Source organism: Amia ocellicauda, chromosome 16, assembly GCF_036373705.1.
Source record: "Amia ocellicauda isolate fAmiCal2 chromosome 16, fAmiCal2.hap1, whole genome shotgun sequence".
Taxonomy (NCBI): Eukaryota; Metazoa; Chordata; class Actinopteri; order Amiiformes; family Amiidae; genus Amia; species Amia ocellicauda.
In genome coordinates this window covers 9,261,466-9,287,402 of record NC_089865.1, presented here as the reverse complement: position 1 = coordinate 9,287,402, position 25,937 = coordinate 9,261,466, and the positions used below count along the sequence as shown (strand labels likewise).

General features: G+C 34.9%; 1 protein-coding gene across 4 annotated transcripts in view; it reads left to right on the top strand.

Moving 5' to 3' along the window:
• LOC136711964 (kalirin) overlaps positions 1-25,937 on the top strand; it is a 169,884-nt gene that overhangs the window by 36,974 nt on the left and 106,973 nt on the right. For all 4 annotated transcript variants that reach the window (XM_066688573.1, XM_066688572.1, XM_066688571.1 and 1 more), the window contains exons 2-3: positions 20,548-20,622; positions 23,239-23,353. In XM_066688573.1, coding sequence (XP_066544670.1) covers positions 20,548-20,622; positions 23,239-23,353 — 190 coding nt within the window. The remainder of the gene's footprint in view (positions 1-20,547; positions 20,623-23,238; positions 23,354-25,937) is intronic.

Below are 25,937 nucleotides of genomic sequence, written 5' to 3'. Positions count from 1 at the left end.
CATATCTTAATTTTGCTTTTACTTAAAATGTTTTTGTTTTTTGTGTTTGTTTGTTTAATTTGGCATCTTAAAATATATGTCCCCAGTATTACAAAAGTGACATGTTCTCAATAGCATTAGACAGTGTTTGATTGCAGTTAACATCCAGCTTGGTTTTAATCATTCATAATGTATTAATTCATTCATTTATTCCTGATCTGGGAAAAGAGACCTGCTGTTTTTTGAACATTATACAAGTTTTCCCAGGGAACAGTAGGACAATAAAAAGTTATTTTTTAATATGACGGAATGGAAATATAGTTTAAATAAAAACTTAAGACCAACCATGCTTTGTTGGAACAGTGGTGTAAATCCAGTTTATTTTCCAGAGGACAGAAAAACTAAATTGAAAAAACAAAATGCTTTAACTACTTACCCTCTCTCATAATTCAGCCTTACACTTTCAGTATAGTCCAATAGCAATACCTAAAATCCCAAGATGTCTTATACTTATACAATTGAATCTCTAAATGTTCTTGGTCTGGGAAACTGATTTTTTTTTTACAACACTACAGTCTGTCCTAGTTAATTTTATTATAGGCAGACTTTAATGACATTGGCAAATGCCTAGCAATATATCTTGTACAGGAAAAGCATGTCTTATGAAAATAAAATTACAAAAATGGTTCTTCACTGAAAAATAGACCGACATTGTATTGGTCTCCGTACAACATCTTTAATGCTGAAGTTGGAGGTAAACGGCTGGAATGCAACAGTAGCAGAGCAATACATAGCTTTGAGGGTACAGAAATTTGAAGCTTGTTGCGGGTATCATTCAAAACATTTTAAAACACTCTGAAGATCAAAGTACCTTGTAGGGGAATAGCTCTTACACACACACACACACACACACACACACACACACACACACAAATACAAATGAGTAAATGTGTTTACTGTTATACACCTGCATGACAATCAGTCCATAAAATAGTACAGTAATGTGACAAAAGCTGAACCTTAAAATTATACATTCTAATTCCAATCTAGAACTTGGAATTAGACTAGATCTAGACTAGACAGTTGTTTGTAGTAACTGTCTGAGTTCTTAGTTGAAAACCTTTTTCGTAACTTTTATAAACTAGTTTGTGTAGTTTTGAACATAAGATGATTTAATTATTCCATTAAATCCATCCATTACTGTGAGGTTACATGCTCTATGGTTAAATACAGGGGATAATTCTCTTCCAAATATTCAAAAGCACTGAATAAAAATAATTAAAGCACCTAACAGTGATGTTTTTTTAAAGTAGTTTAGTTCTCCATTCATGATGATAATTTTTTGTATGGTGTTCCTCTTACAGATATTGTGAAAAGCAAAGAACAAGTATGGTTTTATAGAAGCACATGTGGCTGTGTAGGCATAATTCAATATATTTAAAAAACATTTTGTAAAATAAAACTTTCCTTGGAGAAAGGGTTTCAATGGTTTCCTTCGAGAAAGCCATGGCTCTAGCCTTTCCTGCAATTTGATCTGTTTACAAGTGTGGAAAGAATGTCAAATTGCATTTCACTCAGTGACATATTCCATATTTCAATCACACTGCTCAGCTGAGGAGAGCTGTACGCTTTAATGGTTCATCTTATTTATATTCAGATTCTGATAACTCAGAAAAGTGCTTGCTATGCCAGCAGTCAGTACACCTTGGACAATATCCATGAATGAGCTGTGTAGAGGATGCCATTGGTAGCTATTGTTAAGAAGGAGCCATTTTGTTTTGGCAGTTCATTTCTGTTGTGTGGATTTGGGCTTGTTTGTACGATTAGAATAAGGATACGTTAAAAGCCCATTGTGATACATTTGAAAATAACTGTGGTTGGACCCATATACATGTTAAATCCCAGTACCATATTTCTCACAGATTCCTGCATGTGAATGTTTCCATACACTGAGGATCATAGCTATTTCTGACAGATACCCATGATTGATTTTGAAAGTGTATGATTTAGAACACTCTTAAATAATGGATCATCATTATGTTTATACTCATAATCAATCTGAAATTGAAATAAGGGTGACTTCTCTTTCAGCCACAAAAACATCTGCTAATAATTGTCTCAAACGCAAGACTAAGGAGTGATTCTGTTGAAGGGGCCTGTTTGATTTCCCTGCTCAAAAGATGAATGTATTTGGTAGTACAGAATGCACAGCCACATCATAAAGTAAATCTTTATTTCAATTACAGTTAATGTCAGCAAAAGTATGCTGATTGGACTCAATGCAGATGTTTTTCTTTACATTTTGTTCGTCTTGTAAACAGCTTTGTTTAAGAATATAAGGCTGATTATACGTTTGAGTTCTAATTGTTTTGTAGACATGGCAGAAAGTCTTTACTGAGATTGATTTAAAGTGCATTTTTAGATCTTCCATATTCTATTGAAGTAGGAAAGTATGATGTGGGCTTCACGTCCATCCTTTACCTATGCACCCGAATTTCCTGGCTTGTCAAGTTACAATTAATGCATGCTTGTCTTGATTCCAGAGCAATCATAACCATTATAATTGAATTTTGTTTGTTTTTTTGTGCATGAGATAAAGAGTCTGAGACAATCAGATCTACTGTTACTATTTGCAGTATACATATATTTCCAAAAGCTTTAAAACCATAGCATTTTATTTGATAATTTTAATTCACGTTATACATTTTTCACTCTAGGCAACCTTGGAATCTCTGCTTTTCTTTCCATTCAGGGCAAGACAATGACAAATGATTGTCAACATTGAAAAGTATATTAATCAGAAGTACATCGAATACTATAGGTCTAGGAAGAGGCACATTAAGAATATATACTCAGTCTTGTTTCAGATTGATGAACTACTTTGCAATGAGTTGCAAAAGTAGCTTTATCATAATGTTTGACAGTTATTTTTCTGCTGGTTTTCCTGTAGGCTGCTGATCAGGCTGTGGTTGGAATAAGTTTTCCTAATGCCTTTGGAGCAAATGTCCCAGCTCAAATAGAACATTTGAGACTGAGGAAAATTCTAAGGAATTCAGGAAAGTCCACGGCGTAACTTAATGAAATATATGATTGGAAGAAGTTTGGTTTATAGAGGAGTAAAAGGAGGCCAAAAAGGTTCTTCTGAAAATGATGCGATGTAAATCATTTATTGATTACATTAAATTAGGAAATCATTTCAATAAGGTGTAGAATGTTAAAAAATAAACAGTGCAGAACAGTGTAATATTCTAGTGATCCTATTCTTCATTATTCACAGTTATGAATGGCGTGATTTTATTATACATTTTTCATTCCTGCACTGAAATGTTTTATTTTCCTGTCATTGTTGTTGTACAGGCATAATATTCTCCATTGGAACCTAACCAACACAATTTAAAATTACAGGAGGCAATTTAATATAATATAAACATGGACAAATGTAAATGAAGAAAAAAATGGTAAGGGAGCATTTCTGCGAGGTGCGAGCTTGTGTACCAGCCCATTTAGAGGCAATTGCATCTTTAATGGTTTTCTCTCACTTTTCACGACTACTTCACTGAACAGATTGCATTCTGGAGTAGGATGATGTCTTGGGTTGCTTTCCAAATCCTTTTCCAAACTGGCAGAAGAGCTTGCCAGATGGTTAGAAGTTTTATCATGACATAGAGTCGTTTATTTGCCAGTTTTATTCTTCTTCAGAATACTACATCATCAAGATGAACATAGTTAGGCTAGTGGTTAGGGTAGATTGTGATGAGCCTGCAACTAGAAATAAGATTAGTCATCTTTCATTTCGAGAATGACCCAAAGGGGACTATGGGAAATCAGCAGCAGATTTTGTGGCAATTCCGTCTGCTGCTGACGCAATGTCACATGGTCCCCTTTGGGTGATATTCTCTCTTTCAGATAACCGCATTCACAAACCTGTCATTTGAAAGAATGTCAAATCTGACCTCTTCCACCTGCCAAAATCTCAATTTCATTCAAATGTAATTCCAAAATATTAGTTTCAGAACATTAAAACACGATGCACTATATACAACAATATGTATGAATAACATCTCAAAATGTGGTGGGATTGCAAAAATGTTCTAATTCAAATAGTAATTTAAACTGACATAAACATTGATGTAAAGTTGGAATTGTTACGATGGCTCCACAAGTTATTCCTTTGTTACAAATTGGTGATGTTGTTTGTTCTGGGGACTCCACAGTGCCTGGTGATGTAAGTGGCTTTGGCCAGACATAATGATGAGATGGGGCCATCTCTTATCCAAGGCCAAGGGGTGGCACTGAAATGGAGTGAGTCCTGCTGGGACTGAATTAGTACGAGTCAAAAGGTGGAAAGTCAGCTCTCTGTGAAGGTGCCAGTCCTATGGCTCTGGCTAACACATGAGCCCTACTGTATCTGTTCCAATTCTCAGAAAGAGGCTCCCAGCTTTGTAAAACCAGGATTATCACTGTGTACTGTAGCAGATCTAGACTCTAAGTTGCCATCTTTTTGATTTACATTTGTCTCATTCCATTGCCTGTCGTGTTTCAGATTTGTAAGAAATGTTTCTCCTGTGACACACTAACTGCAGGTCAGTGTGGACTGTTGCTACTAGCAACAGCTGTGTCTGCCCTTTTGCATTGAGCATCTTTTAGAGATAAGAAACATAGGAGGGACTGAGTATAATGGAGGGTTGCCTATTTCTGAGAAACAATTTAATTTGCCAGGTTTGTGATGTTCAGAAAGACTAATTTGGTTGTCATGGAAACATTTTTGAAATAGGCAGAGTGAGAAAGATTGGCATACCAGGATGCTTGAATGCACCGAGGTTAGATCAAGGCAGAGGCTGATAGACAGCCAGAGTAATACAGGAGAGCTGCACAGGAGAAAATTGATTTTAGAATTTATTTGGATGACATTTCCAGCATTACTTACCTTTTTTTCAGCCTTAATAAGCAAGTTGAAGTGTTATGCCATGGTGAATGTTAAAAAGGCTGGTGTCAGCTTTCACCAACAAAAACACCCTGAACCCCTGTCCTTAAATTATTATATTTTTACTTACGTCATGTTGGGTAAAAAATACTTCTCAGAATGTATTATCCTAATATAATTGTTCCAGTTTCAGCCTTTTCCCTTTCTAAGCCCAATGTATAGACCCAGCATATTTGTGCAAAACCTATAGTAGATGTTTTGAGTGAGACGCTAGCAGAACAGCATTTCCTATAGTTGCATTGCTTTAGGAAGGCTTAATTTCCTCCCAACTCCAACAACAATATCCTGGGTGTATATCAATAAGGTTATTAGAAGGTCAAATGTGATGTAATTCAAATGTGATTTACATTTTCCTCAGCTTTTTGCATTCTTTTCTTTTTTGCCTGCCTTTTTTTAAATGTAATATTTTTTTTAATTGATGGTTTTTATATATATTATGCTGTTTGGATTAAGAGCTAATGGACATGATCCATAGCAGAACTGAAAGGGAGCAGTGCACAGTCCCAGCCCTTTCATCACCACTCTTAAATGGTGTGGCACATGCACATTTTGTGTGATTGTAAAATAATTGATTGTTGTGACCCAGATAATGCATATGATTTAGTCACATGTTATCCTTTGCACAGCATACATCTGAGTCCTTACTGTGGTATAATATTTGACCAGAAGCGAAAATGGATTGTTGTGAGTCAGATAATGAATAGGATTTAGCATGCAGAGAAGTCCATAATTGGAAAGTAGTCATTACCCTATTTAGCATGTTTTTTCTTCTTTGTATTAATCACATGTATTACTGATTCCTCTTCCCAGCTATTGCAATTCCAAATATACCAAAGTCTGTTGCTATGTAGTTGTTGCTACAGCAACAGCATTGGGTGACTTGTATCATACCTTCACAGATGTTTTGCTCATGGCTTGTGTGGAGTGGATGAATGCCAGGTGTTCTGTTTTACACCAGGCCATGGCCAACCATAATTGAGATGACACATAATATTTTTTGGACAGAATGGTTCCTCTGGGAGCCACTGACAAGAACAGCATTTTAAATTTGGTTATAGTGAACCACAAAGGGTTACAACTAGTTATTTCTCGAATTTTGAAGCAGCTGAAACATATTTGTTTTTTATGTTAAAGTACAATACATTTTAACAATGACTTATTAACAATTAATTTAGAATAATATATATTTCTATTTTTATGTTTTCTGTGTTTTTCTTTTGGAAGAAGAGGCAAATCTTAGGACTGTTCCATTGACGTTACATTTGTACCAAATAAGACTGATATTAATTTCTACAAAAAATAAACACAAAATCCATGCTGTGGCTTCAATATGTTATATACTGGGAATGCAAAGGAGTGTTGGGTCCACAAGGAAACTCCAAATAACTATAAAACACAAACAATTTCAGATGTATTCTAAATATCTGTATCATAAAGTCTTCAAAATCATGAAAGGCATCGACCACATCAAACCAGAGGAGCTTTTCCAGATCAGCAGGGACACACGCACCCGGGGACACAAATGGAAACTGGGCTTCAAGGCATTCAAGACAGAAAACAGGAGACACTTCTTCACACAGAGAGGCGTCACAATCTGGAACAAACTCCCCAGCGATGTGGTAGAAGCTGAAAGTTTGGGAACATTTAAAAATAGACTGGATAGGATCCTTGGATCACTCAGTTATTAATGGACACCAAAAAAGCACGATGGGTCGAATGGCCTCCTCTCATCTGTAAACTTTCTTATGTTTCTTATGTATGCAGACAGTGGCTACTATTTAGATTGTTTTCTATTAAGAAGAACTTATAACAGCATTCAAACAGTACATGTTTCATATTGACAACAATATAATTTGTATGGACCACAAAAAACAAAATTATAAGCCATGAAGCTAAAGATTTTCCCACCATTGACCATGGGGCTGTGAAGAAATTGGGCTAACTGTCTTTAAATTTTTTTCCTCCCTTTTACTAAATACAGACAGTTCTGAAAAGAAAAAAAAGAACTTCTCATATCTAATTGTGAGTCTGAGTTTGATACCAACACACTTCTTTCTCCCTCATTTGCTAACAAGACTTGACAAAGCAGCAAGACATGGCTATCTCTCCCCAGGAAGGAGAAATGAAACCGAGCATAAATGTAGAAAGGTCTTGGTGGATGCGGTGATTCTTTGAGATTCGCACTGTGAACAAGGAGCTTAGCTGTTTGCATTGGATGTTGGACATCACTCGAGGTACAGGACTGGGATTTTAAAACTTTTCAGTGCCTTTGAAAAAAAACTCTTGCTCTCAAGTAAACATATTGATATTACAACTTGTACGGGTGGCCTTGAGTTGTAGGGATACCTGCTGACATACTGTGACTGAATAAGGCAGCCTAGAAAGAAAGACAGTCCCAGTGTTACTGCCCCACCTTATTAAAGGTTTTGTTTGTTTAATTTCATTGTACACACTACTGTTTGACAGCTCTTCCTAATTAAAATGCGATAAATTGAAGCTGTCGTGTATGCACTGGTTGACAACACTTGACGGTATAGTGTTACAATGAAATGGTTTCCGTTACATCATTGTTTTGTTACCTCTAGATCAGTTTTAGTTTTAGACTATACTGGTGGCCCCCCCTCTTACATTTTGGACGTTTCTCGTAGTTTGGAAAGATAATATGTCAAGGCTGTAAATCATTTGAGAATGTCATAGAGGCCTGAGTGAGTAGACCCTTTTTAATTGAGGGGGATGAAATGTAATGCATGAAGACAGATATAGCTTATTCTTGGCTATGTTTCCTAAACTAATCTCAGTTCTCAAATACTCTGATTCCCTTTGGGAGTTTCGGGTTTTTTGTAGGTAGCCTGACATCCTTCCCTTTAACTCTGAGAACCTAATTAGATGTGATATAGTTGAGTATTTTTGGTGATATTATTGCCTTTCCTCTTAGCATGTGGTTGATTTGTGTGGTGCTCCTTTTTAAATGTGTCTTTTGAATAATTTTAAAATACTTAGAGAAGTCTTTATTGAACAGCATGACAGCAGCTTAGCAGCAGTAATGTCAATCTATTAGTGGAAGTGAAAACCTGTGATGATGTTTAGCACAACACATTCACGGCTTCCCTGCCTGCTGCCAAACACCCTAAATGTCACAACAAATTACCATTGTGCGCAAATTATGAAGAAAACACATTTCTTTTTTGTCCTGTCAAATTCTTTCTATGTTTTTTACCCTTCTTGCTTGCCTTACTTTTGCGAGTTGATTCTCGGGCAGGTAAAGTTGGAAGTTGAGACAACCATGAACTTGAGACAACATTGGTCTTTTCACTCCCAAATTCAACAGAGGAAGACCAATGGGATATCTGTCTTGTAACACTGTCTCGATTACTTAATATTCCTCCAATCATTGAGACCAGGAGTATGTCTTAAAAGATACACTTCTAAAGTTTACCAGCAGAAATTAAAGCTAGAGCTAAAAAAAAAAGTTGTTTTGAGGATTCCTACCACCTTATCCCTCAGCTAATGTGTGATATAATAAAATCCAGCAAAGCATACAGTGAATGAACTACATGAAAATCTACTGGAGAATTAGCAGATTAGCAGTAGAGTTACTGGTGTGGAGATTTAAATGTGCAGAAAGGGAAAAGAGTGTATAAGAATAGCAGTATTATGGCCATTAAGGACTGTGTCTCCTTTATTCTGTTATTAAAGAAATGCTTAACATTTTGATTTGCTCAAAAGGGAGATTTAGCAATATCTAATTTCACAGAATTCCCAAGATCTTCTTTTTTAAATCTTTCAGAAAAAATAATTTGAAAAGGTTATTTTTATAACAAGGAATTAACATCGCTCTTTCAATGATATTCCCAGTTGAGACTAAGTTAATATTTTAAAATTGACTTTATGACCCGAGAGTCTTCTTTTCTTTTTTCTCACTGTCATGTGTATATGACTTTCATACTATGTTGTTATACACACGGTTGGACTGAAGTAGATATCCTGCTATCAGTTTGTCTGCTATCTCCTTATCACATAGGTTATGGCACCTGGTGAGTTAACAGGAAGTTACTTCAAAATTTGTAGGGCATTTTAAAATCCTCTAGGAGAGTGAAACTATTTTTAAGACTTACTTGCACAGCTAATTTCGGTAAAACCTGCATAACCCGCACCTCTTTTGAAAACAAGCATATGTAATCAAGTCATAAAAAAATATGTAAATGCTGATTTATTGATGAATTTATGAAAGCTTGTAAGCAATTCCCTTTCATGTATATAGTCTTGAATGCAGATGGGTTTAAATAAAATCTGTAGGTACAAATATAATTTAATATTGATTAAAATGAATGTTTATGTCTGTTTTCAAATTTTTATTTTTAAAAGATTCTATATTATTATAATTTTCATTACAAAAACATATTTCTTTTATGAATAACGCTGTGTTAAAGCCAATTAAGCACAACAGTACATTTATTTGTCCGGCAATACATCTGGTACTGCATAAAGAAGCAGCATTTGAAGAGGGAAGTGACGATTGGATGAGTAGAAAACATGTGGTATCCTTTTGCAAGTTTGACTTTAGAGTTTAAAAAAAGACCTCTGTAACACAAATGACATACAGACTTTCAAATTGCTCTCAGGCCTTTAAATGGATTTATTAGGTAATTTTTTTCTGATATTCTTAATATGTGAATCTGGAGTAGTGCTGCCTTTCTCCAGCAGGATAGCTTTGGGCTGATGTGTGCCTCCACCAAAACAGAAACATTTGAGTCCATTGATTCCTTTAACAATAAATTGTTTCCACATTAAAATCCTCATACTAATGTCAGTTGCTGCTGGGCCTGTTGTGCAGGAAAAGAATATGTTAAACATCGTGATGATTTTTGTGTTTGTGTCAATGGCTCTGCACACAGAGGTAGTCATGAATGAAACGTAACAAGCCATGCCTCTGGGTGTGCTGGTCCTGAGTATAATTGTGGCCTTGTGTGCAACGCTCAGGGAGGAGAGCAAGTTATCTGGGTTTTCTATCTGATAATCTAATCAGTTCAAATCCATTTAATGTGTTCTCCCGGGGGATATCTGAAGCACATTATAGTGCCAAGCTATGAGACTGAATGAATTACCTGTAAGCATCGTAAAGTGGGACCATGTGTTAATGGTCAAAGAAGAATTTCTGTCCTGATGATTGGATTGCTTATAAGCTTGACTTCATGTTCACTACGTACTTCGTTTCATAAAAATTCAAAAGTTTTCTTTTCTCTCGGGTGGAGTTTTTGCAGAATCCAGAATAAAAGCACTAATCATTAGAGGCAAAACCATCCTTGGTCCTTCCTAAGCTGTTTGAATTGATCCAACTGATATCTGATATTTAGCCGTAGCAGAAGGGGCTGTTGTTTGAACTCCAGCTAATTGGATCATCTAGGGCTGTTCCTTGCACAAGCCTGTTTTTTTATCCTTTTGTTTCTGCATGCATGAGCCAGCCTGCTGAAAATTATCTGCCGACTGATTGGACGAGGATAATTGCTCATCAGTGTGCTTGGCATACTTGTACCACAGAGTTGTGAAGTGGCAAATCACAATTGAACATCTGTTTATGGAGACATCAAAGTGGCATGCTGGCAAGCTTTTTCATCACAACAAGAAAGACAGGTATTTATTTTATTGAGCTAAGGATGGTGAGGTGGATCTGTTTGGTTTATGTTTGGCAAGATGCTATGGTGAAAAAAAACCTCACCCAAATCTGTTAAGGGTTTTGTTACTGAACTTACAGGCAGTGCAAATGCTCTGCTTGTCATTAAGGCTCTCACTGCATTACATTTAATTGTATAATAGAAATTTCATCTTTTTTTTTACATCTTTGCTTTTAATAGTTCTCTCTGTTTTGATGAAATAGCAGTGAGAGTACATGAAAGTTGGTTATTTACCATATGGTAGACTATAACAGATGGAAGAAAGTGCATAGCTTTGAGCTATATGCTTTGGTACACACTATTTGAGTTTTGCTTATAGATTTAAAAATGATTAATTCTTGAACATCATTCACAGAGAAATTACTAGTAACCATTTTGTCAAATGTAGTATCTTTTATTTAGCTTTTTATTTTCATTATTTATAGGTAATGATTTGATTGAATATTAACTGATATTACAGAAACCTTAAACCACTTCTATACCAGGAGTGTTTCAAAAATGCACACAGCAAAAAACAAGCAAAAACAATTGCTGGTGAAATAACTGGTTTTTGAACAGGACTGTGTGACTGGATTTGTTTATTTATTGGTGAAACAATGGGAAGTAAAATAATAGTAACTTAATCAATACACATTTTTCCTTCAAACTTTTGAATGTGTAAAATTATAGTTGATTGGTGTTTATGATATATTTATGGAACATAACAAATTAATATTTGTGAAAATCAAGATGAGTTTGCTTTATCATTGATAGGGAATACTTCTCTTTTCTGAAGGAGTACATAAAATGACTTGGATTAACTACAATAGGATGATGTCCTGCTAAACTTTCCCAATACAGAAAAAAGCCCAAAATCCAAGCAGCCCATATTTACAATCGCCAACATCTGTAGCAAAACAAGATGAAAGATTATGGTCGTTAGCATTTTAATTCTAAAAACAACACTTGTTAGTACTTAGTCTTGCTATAAATGAGCAGAACTGACTTTTCTGAAGGTCGGCTCTATTGATCAAAGGCTTATTTAATGTCTAATTAGGTGTACATTTCGGAGAAGCAGGTGTAGTGAGGAGTTCACGAGTGGCTGTGCAATAGAGATGTAAATTTGTACCTTGTGATTCTCTTCTCTTTCAGCTGTGGGTGTTTGTCCAGTAAAATAAATAGAAAATGACAATCGTGAAATTTTGATTAGATTTGTAATTGTACTCCTCATTTAGAAAGGTAACCGTCACAAATTTGGGAAACATTCATGTTTAAGAGAGTAGGCTACACTTATATCTGGCTATGATGTTTTCCCACTTCTAAATGTAGTGTCTTTTCAGTGGTAGCTTTCACACATCGATTCGTAATGCATGTAGATAACTTATTCCAGCCAATGCATCAACCCACAGTTGCCTCGGTTTCATGTACCAAGCAGGGCAAACTCAGTGTTAGATGCGGCTCCGTATTTTTGGTGTTATGTAACAACAAATAAGGGAACCTGCCTTTTGTATCCCTTTTCTACAGCATATAAAATAACCAAATGTTCTTAATCTGTACAGCCTTCATTCATATTTGTATAACAATGCTGAAATATTTGTATGTCATTTTTGTTGTGCTTTACGTAATACTAATATACTACAAAATAAAATGCTAAAATCTTTAAAACTTAATTTGGATGATACACTTTCATGCCTTGAAGATTACATTTGTTTAATAACAACATTCGTAAGCCTTTAAAACTGCTTTGTGATATAATATGCTGAATTCATAAAATTCATGACTTTGTTATAAAATGTTAGTATTGAACGTAATTCAATGTAATGTGTGGATTATTATTTCATGAATTAAATTACCATACCGAATTATGTTTTGTGTATGTAAAAACATTGTATGCTAGTGTTTGTAAAACCATATAAATCTACTTGGATAAAGATGTTGGATAAATTACTTAATGGAACGTGGCATATACAATTTTGTATGAATTATGAAGTGGTTTTAAGGATTATTTCATTTCTTTTATGAGATTGTTATATGGGTATGTGTGCATAGAGCATGAAATATCAAATGAAATATCCCCCTAAATTAACAGATATTTAAATACTTTTTTTTCATTATAGAAAGCAATTTAACACTAACTAACATTTTTGTTTGTATATTTGTATTCAAAAGGAAAACGTGTGAGAGTGGGTATAGTATCATACAATTTAAATATTTATTCTTACAGCGCACATGGAATTAACAACACAGTGGGATATATACGTTACCTAGTATCATATAGTTACAGAAATAAAACAAATTAAGATCAGAACAAAGCTAAACAGACTCTTAGCAATTTTTGGATGCTAAAAACAACCCAATGTTGACTGCTGTAGTTTATGTACTGAGTTCGACAGTATTTACTTTATTCCTTGGCTTTGGACAGCATCATGCCTAGACATTTCAGTGCTTCGAGCTGTTTAAGGGACTTTCTTTTTCTCAAACAGCATCTAGTGATTGAGCTTTTATAGTAGATAATATATATATAATACAATAACTTGGTTTATGTTTCTAAACTGACTGAAACATGTTCCTAACATTCCCTACACAGAAATATCATGAGTAATGAAGAATGGTTTTGTTCAGGCTACCTTTTCTGCATTAATAAGGTTTGTTAAAATAATACAGTGCCACAAATAGCTTGTTGGAAGGGATGGGTATTCTAATGGTGGGAATTGATTGCTGCTGTAGCTTTCTCTTTTTAGAGTCACATGAGGATGCAAGTGACAGAGCATTGATGTTTTCAGATATATTTCTGAAGAGCCCTCATCACCCGTTATTTGCTACATGGCACAGCAATTTGAGCAGATTTCACCGTGTCAAAGGAAAATAACTTAGAACTGAAAGCCAACAGGGCTTTTCTCCAGGGAAATTGCTGTATGATTTCGAGGGGATGTAATCAACCCTTTAATGTGTTTTGACCTTATATTTGCATGCATTATCATGTGGGAGCTGAAGCGTTTTCTTCACCAGATGCTGTATCTCGCTGTTATGTCATGGCCATGAAGCTCTATTGTGTCATTTCATATTCCAGGAAGTAGTCACACAATGAAAGCCATTAACAATAAACATTGTTTTCTGAGACTTTGTCAGAGGCATCTAAAATGTTATTGGGGGATTTCAAACAAAGATGACAAACAGAATAATGCAGATAATACGCTATTGTGTGCCAATGTCCCAAAGGAAATTTGTATCAATTTAAACACAACTACTATAGGCAGACATTAGTCTGGCTCAATTTCATTAAGGACCTGACTGACATTTAGCACTGTGCACAAATCAGGGAGGGGGACCCACTTCACCAGCTGAACCAAAAATACTGTCACTGCTGGGGGGATTTTTGATAGTTGCATCATGTTTATTGATTGATTGATTGGTTGATTGATTAATGGAGTTTTAATTTATTATTAGGTAATAAACATAAAAGTAGGGAAAAAGTCTTGTTTTTGTCAATACATGGAAACAATAATGTAGTTTCAAAAATACAAACTTATGGATTCTATTTTTATTTCCTCATATCATTCACCTATTTTAAGATACTACATTTTAAAGTCATTACTACCTGTTGATACAGGATCAGAAGAAGACAATAAAAGCTAGCTAGCTGGGTAGATACAAGGTTTGTTGCACAGGCAATTTTACATGTGTGATGACTTTACAAGTACCCTGTTTCAGTAAAACCTCACTTTAATGATGCTGTATAAAGTGACTACAAACAGCATTGATTTCTCAAGCCTTTTTTTCGGACTGGCTTGGCAGAATTTTAGAGCTTTCATACGTCTCCGATCCTCAGCCTGCCCACAGCAGTGTGCAGGCAGCAACAGCCCAGAGTATATTGTGTCCCACTGCCTAGACTAGAGCAATTGCAGCCTGAATTGAAATTGACATTAGTGACATTTACCTCAGCATGTATTGCAGGTGTACAGCACTGTGCTGACAGATTCTTCTGAGCAACCGGTAATGGCTTAGTGGATCAATGCAGACAATAAAGTGCTAATCTTGGAAATGCCACCATGGCAGCTTTTTTGTCACATTTTCTTTGTCCAGGAAAATCTAGCCTGCATTGTGATTAAACGGGCACATTCTTCAGTTTATTACAGGAACACAGCTAAATTCTTTCCTCACTGCATTGTTCAAAGTTTGTTTTCTTGTTCAAATCGTGTGTATATTTGAGCAAATGGGAAAACGCTAAGAAATTACAACATCAGGAAGGAACCTTGACTCTTCTGTATTAGAAAGTGATTCCTGTTTTTTTCACAGCAAATGTGTTTTCTTTACACAACTCAGATAGTCAATGTGAACAATACATGGAAGCAATTTATAATTAGAAATAATCACATGATGGGCTCTCAACATTTTTATTTGAGCTACATTGTTTCAATTATTCTACCTTTGCCAGTGCCTAGCAAACATCCAAATGGATTGTTTGCTATCAGATATCTCCCCGTCTCGTATCTCTTACTATTTACCAAGCATACATAAACCTACGAGAATTCTATATGAAAATGTCTTGCTTTTCTTTGCTGCGAGGCAGTTCTCTGTACATGCTAGACTGTGGAGTCCTTAGCTCATAGTAACCTTGGATTAAATTAGCCTGTATATTCCATTAGTTTCACTTGGCATATACATTAAAAACCTTACCTTAACCGTTACAAACATAGATGGTCTAACATTTTGCATTTATGACTAAAGCTATAGGCCTATAATGATATGATTACTTTTAATAATATGACAGATCAACATAAAGCTTAATGTCATGCTGTTATTCAGGTACCACACCTTTGAAAGAGAAATAAATCTTAATATACAGAACACACTGCATAAGATAATTGACTACTCGGGTTGTGATATTTTCGTACTGGAAGCACCTGCTTCGGTCTGTTTCATGTTCATACGCAGTTCTGTTATGAATTGGAAGGAAGAAAATGAAGGTGCAGACGTTAGCCTTGACCCAATGTACGCACATGTTTTTTAGTGAACACACATTGGGAGATTGGAAGCTCGGGATACATTTCAACAGAGCACGGAGAGTTCTGCTGTTTAAGTGCTGGATTTATTTCGAATCATATGGGATACATTCAGCAGTCTCCCTGCCTGCAGTCCTGGCTCTCTGCGCACCCGATAACACTGTCTGCTTTGTCCTGTCTAGTGAGAAACGGATGCAAACCATTTTTCTGCCTCTACCCATTCATTATGTTATCAGTTGGTTAGCTACAGGGATTACGTGATTGTAAGCCTATCTACTGTCTTCCTTGAAATTCTGTTTCTAGTGAGCAAAGACAATAAAGAATTTATCAGGAATAAAAATCCACTTAAATAGTAGGGTCTTGAATCGTGTCGGTTTGACCTGCTATTATCTACGGGACAGGATGCGTTGCTATGGGCTACACTTGACTGCTGTTGTTCCCTTCCCGTGGATGGCTCACGTGGCAGACTGTACACCTACAGTAACCCCAGAGAAAGGGGTGGCTGTGCAACACTGAGCTGCAATACATATCCTGAGGACAACTTGCTCTGGTTTTAGAATATATGACGATTTGCTTTAAGGATTGTACATGGTATTTCAGGGCAAGAAAATACTAAACGAGTAATTTAAAACGAGTCTTGAGGACTATGGCTGTTCGAAAATAATATTAATTAACAAAAAATGTTATGTTTAAAAGGAGGGAAGCTTGTTATTATGTTAACATCTTGGAGTTCAGGAACTAATTTCCTGGATAGGTTTGAATAGTGTTTAGATAGATTTCACATATGATTCAGTGGTGCCATTATTTTCATTTAAAATGGTGTGCTATTTCTTTGTTTGTTTGTTTTTGTCTGGCCAGTCTTTCACTCTCAAAACAAATGGAAACTTATACCCATTGTGTCTGAGCTGGATCTGTAGCACACTGGGTAAACACACTTGTACATATTATACATTGCCAAAAAGCTTTGACTTCTTTCCTACTTTCTTAAAATGGAGGTGGTCTTTTTTTTCTCTTGCATCTTGGTATTAAAACTTTGCAAGGCTGCATAACATGTAACCTGACCTTTAGCCAGTGTCCTTTCATTTGACTAGGGGCCGGATTAAATCAAAACTTTGACCTACCCGCTAATAGAAAACTCAGTGGCTTCATTTTTAGTAAGATGCCACTTTCTTCTAATCATAAATGTAACCGCTACTATGTACAGATTTGTAGTTTTCTATTAGCTGGTGGGTAAAAATTTGGATTAAATCTGGCCCTAGATCTTGGTTTTAAATTATTTTTTTGTTTTGCAGCCTTTGTAAGCTCTGTGGCGGCTCCTTTAGGTTTCTTGCAAACCACCACTGAATCATTTATAACCTATGTGAAAATGAAAGAAATATATATATCTCCTCAAAGTAAAACATTTTTTTTAATTTATTTTTTTATTCATTAAACGAGTCACTACTCCATAACAGGTACATTAAAAAGCAATTAGTCCAGAAATTTAATTTTAAGAATCTGGATTAAATAGTAAGGAACAGGAAATATTTTAGGATTATCAATAATTTCAGTTGAAGGCCTTAAGTATAAATTACTTTAAAATATATTAAAAACAGATTTGGAAGATTTAGTCTTCTTTCTAAACTGAACTTTGAGTACATGCACAGTGACTCACTGGCTGAGATACTGCTCAGTGCAGATTTATCAGCAATATTCATAACATGTGGGAGTAAACTCTCGCTTTCTTTAAAAAAAAACTAATTTGATGAACATACTAGGGAAGATGTCTCCTGGTCTTTATGTCCCAGCTGTCAAACGCGAAATTGGAAAAACAACAGATTGCACTACTAATTAATTATTGCCATCAAAATTTGTCCAAAATTAAGAACAGTGTGATCTTTAAAATAATATAATGTGTGTGCGTGTGTCTGTGTGTGTGTCAGTGTATTTGGGGAGTTTCATTTAGGGGACATGTCCATCTTTAGTAGTAATCGTATTGACTGCTGTGGACAGTTAACAATTGTGAGGTATAGACATCTGTTGTACTAATTGCGCTCTTCTTGCTTTCAGCGTTTTGTTAGACTATTTATAGATTATTTGTCTCAGATTACATTTGGAGACATTCAGCTAAATAGTGTTCTAGGACAACCGTGCTATTAGGCTAGAAATCTAGGTGACCTGCTGTAATTTTATACTTTATTTCCCAAGTGTCATTTGCAAGCATAAGAGACAAAGCACCCTCCCGATGTCTTGTGAAATTCTTGGCATGGTGCTTATGGATTGTCCAAGGGCCACAGGATGACTCGAATATATTATGTAATTTTTTAAGTATGATATGAATATGGTTTTGATGCTCTTTGAATTCTTACTTGCAACAAAGCACGACATGCACTATGTTACTTCTAGCTATGTTTCCCCTAATTCTTATTGAGCTTCTTTGTATGTTCTGTGAAAAGTGTGGAAGAATAATGTGTTGAAAAATATCCAGAGTTTGTGATTTTCTTTTGACTTGTGGATTTCATGAAACACAAATATTTACAGTGCTCTGTGGGGCACTTGAGCTCACAGTCTTATTACTCTGTGGCTAGGCATTACATTGCAGGCTTGAGCCATGTATGCTGTACACAGTAAGGCGGGTGGTGTGGAAACATCTTTGTCAACTTAAAAGAAATTCAAAACGGCCATATGTACCCTGCTCTTGATATTCTGCTTTGATTAAAAACATAATGAAATCCATTCTCAATATTCCTGTGCAAGACTGGTTAACCTTTATTTAAAGAATAGCACAAACCTTGACCAGGTGGTTTTTTTAAAGAAATCACACCTAAACATAAGCACTCGCTAATTGTGTGAGTAAAATATTAAGCATACATTAATACAAGACTAACTGGATTGCTATCCTAATAAATCACACAGGAATTATTTTATATTAATAAACAGAAAAAAAAACATCTTTCCAGAAGTTTTAACTCAAATAATGTATAGTAGTTCATTGTAGAATGATTATTTGTATTAATATCACAGTAAGTAGCTGTTACATAATATACAATAATCTGGTCCCTTAAGGACGCAAATCAAGAATAATGTAACAAACTGTTAGACATTGAAATTCACACATTTTTTTAACTCTTTTGCTTTAGGCTACCAGTTTCCAGATGCAGTTTGTTAAAATGTATTTTTAATAAACAATATGAACAATTCAAAGCAATTTTACAATGCAATTAATTAGTTTTGAAGCTGTTCTGAAATGTTTTATTATTCAAAACCTTTTCTGGAAATGACCGACTTTACAATTTACTGCAAAACATTGATAAGCAATGCAAAATCACATAAAATCTTCAGCTGTTGTTTGCTGTAGACAATGAATCTAGAGATCTAGATCTGAATGATTTATTAATGCATTCAATCAATGTAAGAACAAATCAAACGTTCAACTGATGAAGTTATTTACTTAGTGTATGTGCATATTTGCTTATGTACTCAAATGGATTGTCTAAGGAAGTTCATTTTCAAAAAGGTTTTCCTTTCATTTCCTGTGTGTTATTCTGCTATTACAGCTTAGTGACCTTTTGTATAATAATTTATAATTTACACTGGCTGAAATGCATTTAATGGGATTGTAATTTACCATTCTGAATATAATTTTACTATACATTAATAAAGACATTCTACTAAAAATATTAAAAATTGAAAATGAAGAAGTTGATCCATTTTGTTAAAATATTACAGGAAATTAATCTACAACTTTGGATGATGACAGTTTGTCTTGTCTATACCATACCTCGACTATTCATCGGTGAAAAAAAAACGTTACTTCACTGACATCGTTAACAGGGGCATTTTAACTGGTATTCACTTCTCTTCCATGGCAATGTGTTATAAGTAGACAGTTTGACAATTGGCATGCCTTCCCTTCTGTTAAATGTCTCTTTTTTTAAAAGGTTCAAAACACCAAAAGGACTTTTATATCACAATTTTTCCAACTTAATGGTTAGTTAAACAGGCTATAAGTCTCTGGAAAAATTATAAAGTAAAAGAGACCCAGTAATGCATATAATTCCTATTACAATATCACATTTGGCCTACAGCAGCTTACAGGTGTATGTATTTGAAATTAAATGTGTTTAGTCCACAGCGTTTCAAATTTATCTTATGTGGAAGTTGAAACTTCTTCAGTAAAATATGAAAGTGATATGAGTAGTGTGTGTTAATTTAGATTGAAGCATGCATACAAAAAGGAGTTTATGTCTACTGATTCAAAGTACAAAACCCCTTATGCATGCCTATAATCATAAAATGTCAATTTGTCTGTTCATGTATGAAATTAAATGTGCATTCTATTTGTTATCAATATTTACTTATTACAGAAAATAATAGATAAACCTCCATATATGATGATGAATATGCTATGAAATAAATTGTGGTGTTACAATATACTGGTACATTTTATTTTTATGTGTGTTTTAGTGTCCAAACTCAAAGAGATTGTTTTGTTAGGATTGACTTTGTCTCCTGTAGATTTCTAAATCGGCATTAAACAAAAAAGACTAGTGTTAAGTGCTGTCACCATGGACTTATAGAATATAGACTAAATTCAACCGTTAAGTTACCATTTCTACCTTCAACTAAAAGCAACAAACAGGTGTGGATTTAGAACAGTCCCTAACAGTTCATAACCAGTGACAATAAATTAAATCAATGATTTTATGGACTTGTTTCAAATTAGTTAACATCTGAGTTTGATGTCTACATAACAGCAGCATTATGTCAGGGCTTGTTTCATATGTCATGACCTGATAGAATTCAGTAAACTGGTCAACCTACAGGCCTGGAACATAGTCTTTGAAGATTACTTGTGATTTTTGTTTTTTGTTTTTTTGCGTGAAATGCTTTTAAAATATGAACAAGTGAAATTTAACCTGTGAATATTATCTTTTTAATCTTTTTTCAGGGTCTTTCAGAAATGATGGAATTAAAGCATCTGATGTCTTGCCTGTACTAAAAGAAAAAGTGGCCTTTGTATCAGGTGAGTGGACATTTAAATCCATCTTGGGGAATTACTTTAGTACAGCTGAATGCTTTGTGATTTGTTCATGTGATAAACTAATGAGACACACTGGCCATGTGACGTGTCTGATAGCCAAGAGTTGATGAGTTGGGCATTCATGTAAATCAATTTTTAAAAATACTTTAATTAAATAGCAGCTTGCTCTAAACTGATTTTAAGGCTGATATGCTTATGTTTTTGTTATATATATATATATATATATATATATATATATATGGGGCCTTGTATATATTTTTTAATTGGATGTGTTATATGATTTACATATATTTAGCTTTAGATGAACGATGTGGGGATTTTTTAAACATGCAAATAGTTAACCAGTTCACAAGGATTCACTTTCCTCTAGATTAAACACAGGTTCAGTGACAATAGTCCTGCACTTAGAGCCTGTCCTTATATGGTGAAGGAGATGGATTATGTAAAAACATAATAAAATGAAAGACTATTCAGGAACTTGGAAGGTGTCTCTTTGTTAATAACAATGATGGGCTCCTTGTTTGACCCCAGATGTTTCCTTTCTCATTGGGTTTTATCCCTCCCCAGGATTGTACAGTAGTTTTCTCATTCTCTGTGTCTCATATGATGGACCTCTGCTCCAGATGTTAGAGCTGGGCTGATACCAGATACTTTTGGGGTCAGTTTTGATGGCCTTATACGAGTAAAGTCAAACACTAACGTTACACCAGAGGTGTGCAGATAAGGATTTAAAAACCCTGCTAGATACTAAACAAACACAATTAAAATGAAAAAGTAGATGATCAAAAATTAAAAATGACAGTCCACACAAAAGACACAAAAGTGGTAGGAAAAACATTGTATTATTTACATTTTTGTTTTTTAACTAAGGACATGCTTAGTTGAGAAAAAAATACAGATAATAAAATGAATACAGTGATTGAAGCGGTGAATAATGCATTTAATTTTAGGAACTCTTGCCTGAATAGGAATCCTTTTTTTTTTTTTTTTTTTAAATAAGCAACGATTTAGTCAATGATCTTCTGTTTAAAAATCCTTTGGCTTATCTTCCAGTGTTTTATTTTCTAACAAATGGGCGAATAAACATTTAGAAACAGAGAATAAAGGAGAAAACTGTCCCCTCTGCTGTAAGAGATGTTTAACAAGCAAATGTCAAAGACAAGCTGGAGTTTGTGATATAAAGCCTATGGCATTATGGCAATGGTATATTTATAATTGATTACGTACAAGCAACAAAAGGAATGTTTCTTTCGACACAAGGTATTCCCTTCACTGTGGTGCATCCAAATCTTAATTCAGCCATTTATTCCAGTATGGTATTAAAATGAAACTTTTTAAGGCAGCTTCTGCTCAGTGTCCATGATTGAAATATTTTACACAAAACCCCTGCCCAAGTCTTGTTTAATAACTGTGTAGTGATATTTAACACAATTTGTTTCCCCTAATGGCTAATTTAAATATCACTTGACGAGGATATGCATTTCTAACTAACTAGCTTCTGACAGTGCTTTCTTGCAGGGTTTTAAAAATACTTCCTCTTCTTCCAGATGGAGTTTGCTAAAACTATATGTTGTAGTCAAAATGTAGCTCAAAAGTATTTGCTATTTGGTATATGTCAGTTTGATACGCACAAATACTAAATTATTCAGTGCTCCAATAGAATATAAAAGATATGGGGATAACCCTTCCAGTTTGATGTTGTAATGCATTTATTCATCCTCTTCATTGGCATCTTCCATGGTTATCACTAGAGACTCGGAATATCATTTAGGCATTGATACAAACGAACAACCAGAAATGAACATCCTGAACATCCAAGTTTCAGGATAAATATTTCCTCTATGACCCTTGATGTGGGAGCTACTTTGGCGTAGATATAAGGGAATTCTGCCCAGATTAAATCACGTTTTCATCAGTAATTTATTTTTCTTTATCTTGTGATACTGAGCAGTGTGTAATACCATTTTGGCTCATGAACAAAGAAAATTACAACCTTGAAGATGATGATTGATGCTGGGTGGCTTTTAGAAAGGGGTTGCTGAGTTCATCTCAGTGTCACTTGGAGGTATTCGAAAGATGGTGGGTTCCCAAAAAGTGTCAGCAAGAATCTGTCACTGATTTTAATTCTTTCCCTTGGTAGCCTCATGATTTTTTTGTATCTCAAGGGGCTCATATAATTATCATTATGAACAAGTATGTACTGTACTTCATCTGTAATCAGATAAGCTGTCTCTCTTCACGTTTAAATAAGGAAAATGACGAAAAACCGTTCCCTTAGAAGAACTGCATAATTCTCATGCTTCTCACGGTAAAATAACAGTTTAGAAAATATGTAAAAACTTGATGTAATAATCTTTTAATGTTGTATTTAGTTAGCAGGGCCTCCAAATTACACACTCAGTGTTGCATTCTGGGGAATAGAATGTTGTTAATTCTACCCACCAAAGCATTTGCATCTGTACATTTTTTTTTATGTATGTATATCTATATGCATACATGCATGTACAGTACATGCATATTAATGACAGGATTTTCCATGTTTTTGTTGTTGCTGTTGTTTTGGTTTCCATATACTCAACCCTTATAATATGTCTACAGGAGGCCGTGATAAAAGAGGTGGCCCTATCTTGACCTTCCCAGCCAGAAGTAACCATGACAGAATAAAACAGGAGGAACTCCGAAGACTGGTGACATATTTGGCAACTGTGCCAAGGTAAAGACAATCATGCATTTGTCAGCTCTGCAAAATGCGGAGGCTGTGGTGTTCAGTGTTACATAAGCAACTCTAGATCATGTGATTAAGAATATGCTCTGTTTAAAAATGATTTATTCAGTCAGGTTTTTCCAAGCCTATACAGTTCACTAGAGAAAACCCTTCTACAGTAACTAAATGTATTTGTATTTAGTGTGTTATCAAATTGGAGCCTCCATGAATTAAGGATTATAAAGGACACTGGTGGGAGCAACCCAGAAGAAGAATCAGTTGGAGAAATAAGATAAATGTGTATCAAATAGTCCTTTATAGTTTATACATTGATGTTTGAAATATACAATTAACTTGTGCTTGTCCTCTCTAACAATCTGCATACCGGTGTTTGTATATCTCTATTTAATGTGTCCATGTGTATAGGGGAAAAAATATATAGGGGACCTTATATTTTACCAGAAATAATAATTATAATTATTATTACATTTATAAAGAATCATATAGAAACCATATTGAATGTGTCATTGATAAAAAACATGAAATACTTAATCATGCTGTCAGCAGTGTTGTAATCTGGATTATTTTTGTAAACAGGATTTATTAAATGTGATGTATAGGCAAAGAAATACCATCAGTTAAGTCCTGCTGAGTTGAAGTCGGCAGATTGATTCATAATGTAGAATCCTGTAAAAAATGCAGATGGATTTTTTTTAAGAAACTGTTGTATAATAGATGAATGACTTTGTTTGCCTAGGTATATTTTATTCAGTATGCAGTATGGACTGCTCTGAGTTTTTTATATTTTCTCTTTCATCACAGCCTGATATTGTCATGTAGGGCTTTTCATTTTGAACAAAATCTGTATTTCTTATGTGTCACTTTCAGTATTTTACATAATAGGTATTTTTGCTTTCTATAACATATTTCTAATATACAATGTTTTATTTATAAGCCACCCTCAATAAACAAATATTTAAAGTGCTTTGTAGATAAAATTACTTTACGCAGTGGTGAAATATTTAAATTTTCAAAGTGCAATTGCTTTGTATTACTTAAATGGTATATGTATCTCTGGCCAGAGATTTTGTCTTTACAAGTATTTAAAAACCAATACAATGCCTACTGAAAGTCTGCATCCCTTTAACTCAGAGTTTCATGCATTTAAATGAAGATACCACACACTGTGAAGAGGAAAAGTTTATATTGTGAAGAAAAAATACATATATACACAATACTTAATAGTTAATACTTGGTGGAAGCAACACTTTGGCAGCAACTTTGCACACCTCGATTTGACAATATATGACCATTCTTCTTTACAAAATCCTTCAAGCTCCGTCAGGTTCCTTGGGGAGTGTTGATGGACAGCAGACTTCAATTCATGCCACACATTTTCCATTGGATTTAAGTCTGGACTTAACCTTGTTGTTCCTTATCCACTACCATGTATCTTTGGCAAGTCGTCGTGCTGAAAGGTGCACTTCCATCCCAGTTTCAGCTTTCTTTCTGAGGAAGCAGATTTCCCTCAAGGACATTTCTATATTTTGCACCATTCATTTTCCCTTTTATCCTGACAAGTGTCCCAGTCCCTGCTGATACAAAACATCCCCATAACATGATGCTACTGCCACCATGCTTCACAGTAGGGATGGTGTTCTTTGGGTGCTGTGTTGGGTTTGTGCCAAACATAAAGTTTTGCATTTAGGCCACAAAGTTTAATTTAAGTTTAATCAGACCACAAAACTTTTTGAAACATTGCTACAGAACCTCCTGTGTGTTTTTTTTTTGCATACTTCACATAGGTGGGCTTTTTTGAGTACCACACAGGCCAAATTTGTGGAGTGCATGAGACATTGTTGTCACATTGACCAGTCTTGACCATAAAAGCCTGTAATTGCTGCTAAGTTGCCACCGGCCTCTTGGTAGCCTTTCCAGATCTCTCTGGTAGTTATCTTCTTGCTCAGTCATACAGTTTGGAGCGATGGCCTGATTTAGACAGGGACATGGTCCTGTCATACAGCTTCCACTATAATTGTCTCAACCGTGCTCCAAGGGATATTCAAGGCCTTTTATATTTGTTTATACCCATCCCCCCTGATCTATGCCTTTCAACAACTTTGTCTTGGAGTTCTTTTGAAAGCTCCTTGGTGCTCATGGTACAGTCTCTGCTTTACTGCTGTACTGTAGTTATACATATCACACAGGACAACAGTTAACTATATATTAACCCTACTAATTTGCTTATTCTGTTCAATTGACGAGATATTGTAAATACATTTCTCTGGGTGCAAAATGAGGTGAAAATGTCTTCCCTGTCAAATACATGATGTAAACCTTTCAACTATGAAACTTACTACATATTTCATTGCTTTTAACCTAATCTGTGGTGTAATGAGCACTAGATCATAGAAGAGTATTTTTTCTTCTTAAGACTGCTTCAAGCTGATATGCAAAATTATTTTTATAAGACCTTCCCAATAGGACTGTATCTGCTTTGCGTACGGCAAGCAGTTGATCCCATAACTCTGGGGACACTTTGGAACAGAATAGGCTATTTATGTTGCCCTGCATCTAAAATAATCAGTTTGCT